The following is a 7500-nucleotide window of genomic DNA, read 5'->3' on the forward strand; positions in this document are numbered from 1 at the left end:
GTGTGTGTGTGTGTGTGTGTGTGTGTGTGTCTGTGTATGTATGTGTGTCTCTGTGTGTGTGTGTGTGTGTATGTTGTGTGTGTGTGTGTGTGTCTCTGTGTGTGTGTGTGTGTGTGTGTGTGTGTGTGTGTCTCTCTGTGTATGTATGTTGTGTGTGTGTGTGTGTGTGTGTGTGTGTGTGTCTCTGTGTGTGTGTGTGTGTGTGTGTGTGTGTGTATGTATGTGTGTGTGTGTGTCTGTGTGTGTGTGTGTGTGTGTGTGTGATATATGACTGCTGTCCTGTATCGTCTATTGTTCCCATGGACCGTTTCCCTCCGGACTCAAACACTGAGCTCAGTGTTTCTGGGACACCTGCTGGTGGAAAACCAGCGCTCCCTCAGCGTGGAGGGCTCTAGAGCTCTCATAGAGCTCTCATAGAGCTCTCATAGAGCCCTGCAGTCTGTAATAGAGCCCTGCAGTCTGTACAGGGTCTCTAGAGTCCAGAGCTTCGGAGAAAGTGCACAAAACAATGCTTCAAAAGTGTTTTTAAAAAATTGTTGAAAAAAAGCCTCTGAAAAAGCTTAAAAAGCATCAAAAACGTCAAAAAAACCCTCAAAAGCATAAAAATAACATAGAATAAAGCATCCTATTACTCAGCAGTTGTAGTGGAGTTGTAATGGAGTTTTATTGGAGTTGTAGTGGAGTTGTAGTGGAGTTTTATTGGAGTTGTAGTGGAGTTTTATTGGAATTGTAGTGGAGTTGTAGTGGAGTTGTAGTGGAGTTTTATTGGAGTTGTAGTGGAGTTTTATTGGAGTTTTATTGGAGTTGTAGTGGAGTTTTATTGGAGTTTTATTGGAGTTGTAGTGGAGTTTTATTGGAGTTTTATTGGAGTTTTATTGGAATTGTAGTGGAGTTGTAGTGGAGTTGTAGTGGAGTTTTATTGGAGTTGTAGTGGAGTTTAATTGAATTGTAGTGGAGTTGTGGTGGAGTTGTAGTGGAGTTTAATTGGAATGTAGTGATTTAGGGATTGTGGTGGAGTTTAGTGGTTGTAGGTTTATTGTAGGTTTAGTGAGTTTGGAGTTGTGGTGGGTGAGTTGTGTTTGTTGTGTTGTTATGGTTGTAGTGGATTGTTATTTTGTGTTAGAGGTGTTATGTTTTTTTGTTGAATGAGTATTGGATTATGATTAGTGGGTATTGGTATATGGTATGTTGTAGGGATTGGGTGGTTGATGTATTTATTAGAGTGATTGTATTTTGTGGATGGGTATTGTTGTTGTGTTATTATGTGTAGTGGTTATTGGTTATTTGGTTTGGGTAGGGGTTGTAGTATGAGGGATAGTTGTAGGTTTATGTGTGTTATGATGAGTATGGTTGGTTATTGTTATTGAGTTTGGAGTTTATGTTGTGTGGAGTGTGGTAGTGGATGTGGTTTGGTTTATAGTGGTTGATTGTGGTGTGGTTGTTTGAATTAGATTGTTGTGGGTAGTTAGTGATGTGTGGGTATTTGTTATATTGATTATTATTTTTATGAATTTTGTATGTTGTGGTGTAGTGTTAGGTTTGATTGTTGGTATTGGGTTTGTGTGTGATTTATGTTATGGTTGTGGTTATTGTTGTAGGGTATTGGGATTGATTTAGTGTTATTGATTTAGGGTTTGAAGTGATTTATTGTTTGTGGTCATTGAGTTTTATTGTGTGGGTTTATTGAATTGTGGTTGTAGGGTTTATTGTAGTTATTGAGTAGTGAGGGAGTTAGTAGTGTAGTGTTATTGGTTATTATTTGGTTGTAGGTTTTATGATTTAGGGATATTGGTTATTGTTGTGGTTTATTGATTTATTGAATTGTAGTGGAGTTTATTGGTTGTAGTGGAGTTATTGGAGTTATATTGATAGGGAATTTTATTGGAATTGTTGGAGTTTAGTGGTGTAGGATTTAGGGGTTTTAGTGATTTTGTTTTTGGTTTAGTGGTTAGTGGTTGTAGTGGATTAGAGTTTTAGGGAGTGTAGAGTGTATGTTTATGGTTGTTTATTTTGTATTGAGTTTTATTGAGTTTATTGGAGTGTGTGGTTGTTATTGGTGTGGAATTAAGAGGATTTTATGAGTTTATTGAGTTGTAGGGAGTTAGGGATTGTAGGGTTTTATTGGAGTTGTAGGATTTATTGAGTTTATTGGAGTTGTAGTGAGTTTTATTGTTTATTGATTTATTGAGTTGTGGAGTTTTGGAGTTTATTAATTGTAGTGGAGTTTTATTGAGTTTTATTGGTTTTATTGGAGTTGTAGTGGATTTATTGTAGTTTTATTGGTTGTGTGAGTTAGTTTAGATTAGGAGATAGGTTTAGTGGTTATTGATATATTGGAATATGTTGGTTTTATAGGTAGTGATTAGTATTTAGGGTTTTGGATTTAGTGGAGTTTTAGTAGGTAGTGGAGTTGTGGAGTTTTAGGATGTAGTGTTGTAGTGGATTTTATTGGAGTTTTATTGGAGTTATATTGGAGTTGTAGTGGAGTTTTATTGGAGTTATGGTTGTAGTGGAGTTTTGGAGTTTTATTGAGTTGTAGGGGTTTATTGGAATTGTAGTGGAGTTTTATTGGAGTTGTGTGAGTTTTAGGGAGTGTAGTGGAGTTTTATTGAGTTTATTGGATTTTATTAGTTGTAGTAATTGTGGTTTTATTAATTAGATGTAGATGTAGATAGGTTTAGAGTTTTATTGATTTTATTTTGTTTATTGGTTATTGTTTTATTGGAGTTTATTGAGTTGTGGATTAGGATTATTAGTTGTAGTGGAGTTTTATTGTAGTTTTATTGGAGTTGTAGGAGTATTGAGTTTTATTGGAGTTTTAGTGAGTTTTATTGAATTGTAGTGGAGTTTCATTGGAGTTTATTGGAGTTTTGAGTTATTGGAGTTTTATTGTAGTTTTATTGTAGTTTTATTGGAGTTGTAGTGGAGTTTTATTGTAGTTTTATTGGAGTTGTAGTGGAGTTTTAGTGGAGTTTTAGTGAGTTGTGGAGTTTTATTGGGTTTATTGTTTATTGATTCTATGGAGTTTTGTTGGGTTTAGTGGAGTTGTAGTGATTATTGGTTGTAGTGAGTTTTATTGATTATATTGTTGTAGGGAATTTTATTGGTTGTAGGGAGTTTTAGTGAATTGTGTGGGTTTGTGATGTGGGTTTATGGAGTTGTAGTGGATTTAGTGGATTATTGTTTAGGATTTTAGCTTGTAGTGTTGTGTGTTTAGTGGAATTGTGAGGTGTAGTGGTGTAGGGTAGGTTTATGGTTTTAGTGGTTTAGTAGTTGTGTTGTAGTGGAGTTGTAGTAGTTGTAGTGGAGTTTATTGAGTTGTAGTAGTGTAGTGTTGGGTTTTAGGGTTGTAGTGATTATATTGATTTAGTGAGTTATTGGTTATTGAGTTGTAGTGAGTTGTAGTGGAGTTTAGTGGAGTTTAGTGAGTTAGTAGAGTTGTAGTGGAGTTTTATTGGAGTTTTATTGAGTTGTAGTGATTTATTGGAGGTAGTGTTTAGTGAATTGTAGTGATTTTATTGAGTGTAGTGGAGTTTTATTGTAGTTTTATTGAGTTGTAGTGGAGTTTAGTGATTTATAGAGTTGTAGTGAGTTTTATTGGGGTTTTATTGGAGTTTTATTGAGTTCTAGTGGAGTTTAGTGAGTTGTAGTGGAGTTTTAGTGGAGTTTTATTGGAGTTGTAGTGGAGTTTTATTGGAGTTATATTGGAGTTGTAGTGGAATTTTATTGGAGTTGTAGTGGAGTTTTAGTGGAATTGTAGTGGAGTTTTAGTGGAGTTGTAGTGGAGTTTTATTGGAGTTGTAGTGGAGTTTTAGTGGAGTTTTATTGGAGTTTTAGTGGAGTTTTAGTAGACTTGTAGTGGAGTTGTAGTGGAGTTTTAGTGGAATTGTAGTAGAGTTGTAGTGGAGTTGTAGTGGAGTTTTAGTGGAGTTTTATTGGAGTTTTAGTAGAGTTGTAGTGGAGTTGTAGTGGAGTTTTAGTGGAGTTGTAGTAGAGTTGTAGTGGAGTTTTATTGGAGTTGTAGTGGAGTTGTAGTGGAGTTGTAGTGGAGTTTTAGTGGAGTTGTAGTGGAGTTATATTGGAGTTGTAGTGGAGTTTTATTGGAGTTTTATTGGAGTTGTAGTGGAGTTGTAGTGGAGTTTTAGTGGAGTTTTAGTAGAGTTGTAGTGGAGTTGTAGTGGAGTTTTATTGGAGTTTTATTGGAGTTGTAGTGGAGTTTATTGGAGTTGTAGTGGAGTTTTAGTGGAGTTGTAGTGGAGTTTATTGGAGTTGTAGTGGAGTTTTATTGGAGTTGTAGTGGAGTTTTATTGGAGTTGTAGTGGAGTTGTAGTGGAGTTTTAGTGGAGTTGTAGTGGAGTTTTATTGGAGTTTATTGGAGTTGTAGTGGAGTTTTATTGGAATTGTAGTGGAGTTTTAGTGGAGTTGTAGTGGAGTTTTAGTGGAGTTGTAGTGGAGTTTTATTGGAGTTGTAGTGGAGTTTTAGTGGAGTTTTAGTAGAGTTGTAGTGGAGTTTTATTGGAGTTGTAGTGGAGTTTTAGTGGAATTGTAGTGGAGTTCTATTGGAGTTGTAGTGGAGTTTTAGTGGAGTTTTAGTAGAGTTGTAGTGGAGTTGTACTGGAGTTTTATTGGAGTTTTATTGGAATTGTAGTGGAGATTTATTGGAATTGTAGTGGAGTTTTATTGGAGTTGTAGTGGAGTTTTAGTGGAATTGTAGTGGAGTTTTATTGGAGTTTTATTGGAGTTGTAGTGGAGTTGTAGTGGAGTTTTAGTGGAAGTTTTATTGGAGTTGTAGTGGAGTTTTAGTGGATTTTAGTGGAGTTTAAGTGGAGCTTGAGACTCTGCAGATGTTTTTAATCACATGTTTGAGGGTCTTAACGTGCATGAAAACATGTAACATTTGCTATCGGTCTTGGTTACAACAAAATGGCTCGATAGCGCCCCTTATGGACTTTCAAAGAAGTAGCCCCCGCAGTGCGTTTGACTTAGACGGATGAGATTTGGTGTGCACATGCATCATGACCAGACTTACAAAAAAGCCTCTGGGAGCTCTATCCTAAACCCAACAGGAAGTCAGCCATTTGGAATTTAAAATGCATTTCCCTTAAAGGAAAGTGAGGAGATGTTTGCTGTATGTGACAAAACATATAGTAGCCTAAAAAACGCATCACATCACTTAGAGCACCTTTAAAGGCCTTTTTCCAGCTCAGTTCTAACCTTTGGTAGAGACAGAAAGAAAAGATCCTGGGAACCAAGACTGTAAAGTCCCGGTACTATTTACACTGATATAGGTCAGAAGGTAGGATGGAAGGAGACCTATATTATATATAAAATTCCCAATATTGCCCAGTCCTATTTCACGCGTTCCGAGGCGTCCCGGTGCTACCGCGACATGCAGCTTTGATTTTCAGTTCTGATCGGTCGACAGAAAGATGAAATACTGATTTTTCGTTGGGAACTGGTCCGGTTATTTGTCGTTCTTTTTCTTGTCCTTTAGCCACCCAGGATTTAATACCTGCACAGCCAGGACGGATGAGTTCTCCGTTTAATGTCAGCAAGCCTCGGCGTCACGGAGAGTTAATAAAAGGAGAGGAGAGAGTGATGGAGGAGAGGAGAGGAGAGAGTGATGGAGGAGAGGAGGAGATGACCTTTCTGTGGAGCTGAATAATGAACCAACAGATGGAGAGAAGAAGAGCAGAGCTTTAATGTTTTCGGCGATCCATCCATCATCTCGCCAACGAGTCGCCCCTCACACACCCAGGGACACGTTTTAGTCATCCTAAAAACTCCGTCACCAACGGAGACCTCGGCTGCACGCTGGGTCCCGAAAATCTCTTAAAGGGTTAAAAAAGAGACGAAAAAGTGTAAAACAAATCGTCAAAAGCATCTGATGTCACCGAGTCAAACTAAAAGTGATGTTTTCTCTCTCTCTGTCTGTCTGTCTCTCTCTCTGTCTCCCTGTCTGTCTCCCTCTCTGTCTGTCTCTCTGTCTCCCTCTCTGTCTCACTCTCTGTCTCCCTCCCTGTCTCCCTCCCTGTCTCCCTCCCTGTCTCCTCCTGTCTCCCTCCCTGCCTCCCTCTCTGTCTGTCTCCCTCCCTGTCTGTCTCCCTCCCTCCCTATCTGCCTCCCTCCCTGCCTCCCTCTCTGTCTCCCTCCCTGTCTGTCTCCCTCCCTCCCTATCTGTCTCCCTGTCTCCCTCCCTCTCTGTCTCTCTCTCTGTCTGTCTGTCTCTCTCTCTGTCTCCCTGTCTGTCTCCCTCTCTGTCTGTCTCTCTGTCTCCCTCTCTGTCTCACTCTCTGTCTCCCTCCCTGTCTCCCTCCCTGTCTCCCTCCCTGTCTCCCTCCCTGTCTCCCTGCCTCCCTCCCTGCCTCCCTCTCTGTCTGTCTCCCTCCCTGTCTGTCTCCCTCCCTCCCTATCTGCCTCCCTCCCTGCCTCCCTCTCTGTCTCCCTCCCTGTCTGTCTCCCTCCCTCCCTATCTGTCTCCCTGTCTCCCTCCCTCTCTGTCTCCCTCCCTGTCTGTCTCCCTCCCTGTCTCCCTCCCTTTCTCCCTTTCTCCCTCCCTGTCTCCCTGTCTGTCTCCCTCCCTCCCTGTCTCCCTCCCTGTCTCCCTCCCTCCCTCCCTCCCTGTCTCCCTCCCTGTCTCCCCCTCTACCTGTCTGTCTGACAGTAAGTACCAGGTGGTGGTGGAGGAGGAGCGCCCCCGGAGGCAGCGTAGAGGCAGTGCCGAGATCCTGCGCTGTTACCCGGTACCGGTCCACTTCCAGAACGCCACCGTGCTCAGCTCGCCGTACTACTTCAGCGCCGAGCTGCCGGTCGGCGAGCTGAGAGCCCCCACGCCCTTCTGCATCGGTCAGTCACGCACTCACACTGCTAGTTAGTCTGCTAGTTAGTCTGCTAGTTAGCTGGTTAGTCTGTTTATTAGTTAGTCTGCTAGTTAGTCTGCTAGTTAGCTGGTTAGTCTGTTTATTAGTTAGTCTGCTAGTTAGTCTGCTAGTTAGCTGGTTAGTCCGTTTATTAGTTAGTCAGCTAGTTAGCTGGTTAGTCTGTTTATTAGTCAGTCAGCTAGTTAGCTGGTTAGTCTGTTTATTAGTTAGTCTGCTAGTTAGCTGGTTAGTCTGTTTATTAGTTAGTCAGCTAGTTAGTCTTCTAGTTAGCTGGTTAGTCTGTTTATTAGTTAGTCTGTCAGCTGGTATGTTAGACAGTCAGTTAGGGATTCGTTAGTGATGTCACCTGATTGAAATATTTAGTCACGAACATTACATTAAATAATGATATCTATATGTTGGTCCTTAGTTTAATAGTTTAACAGCCTGTTAACCTGTCTGTGTGTGTGTCTGTGTGTGTGTGTGTGTGTCTATATGTGTGTGTGTGTGTGTGTGTGTGTGTCTCTGCAGGTGATAACCGGACCTACAGCGGTTACTGGAACGCTCCTCTGCTGCCTCATAAGAGTTATGCGATCTACTACCAGGCTGTCAGCACGGCTAACGGGGTAAGGTCAAAGGT

The 7500-nt window shown here is 40.7% G+C and overlaps 1 protein-coding gene across 11 annotated transcripts in view; it reads left to right on the plus strand.

Annotated features, from left to right (window-relative positions):
• LOC120551888 (receptor-type tyrosine-protein phosphatase mu-like) overlaps window positions 1–7500 on the plus strand; it is a gene marked incomplete at its 3' end in the record, with an annotated part of 89867 nt that overhangs the window by 28950 nt on the left and 53417 nt on the right. For all 11 annotated transcript variants that reach the window (XM_039789452.1, XM_039789453.1, XM_039789454.1 and 8 more), the window contains 2 exon segments: window positions 6665–6846; window positions 7392–7486. In XM_039789452.1, coding sequence (XP_039645386.1) covers window positions 6665–6846; window positions 7392–7486 — 277 coding nt within the window.

Source organism: Perca fluviatilis, chromosome 22 (assembly GCF_010015445.1).
Source record: "Perca fluviatilis chromosome 22, GENO_Pfluv_1.0, whole genome shotgun sequence".
NCBI lineage: Eukaryota > Metazoa > Chordata > Actinopteri > Perciformes > Percidae > Perca > Perca fluviatilis.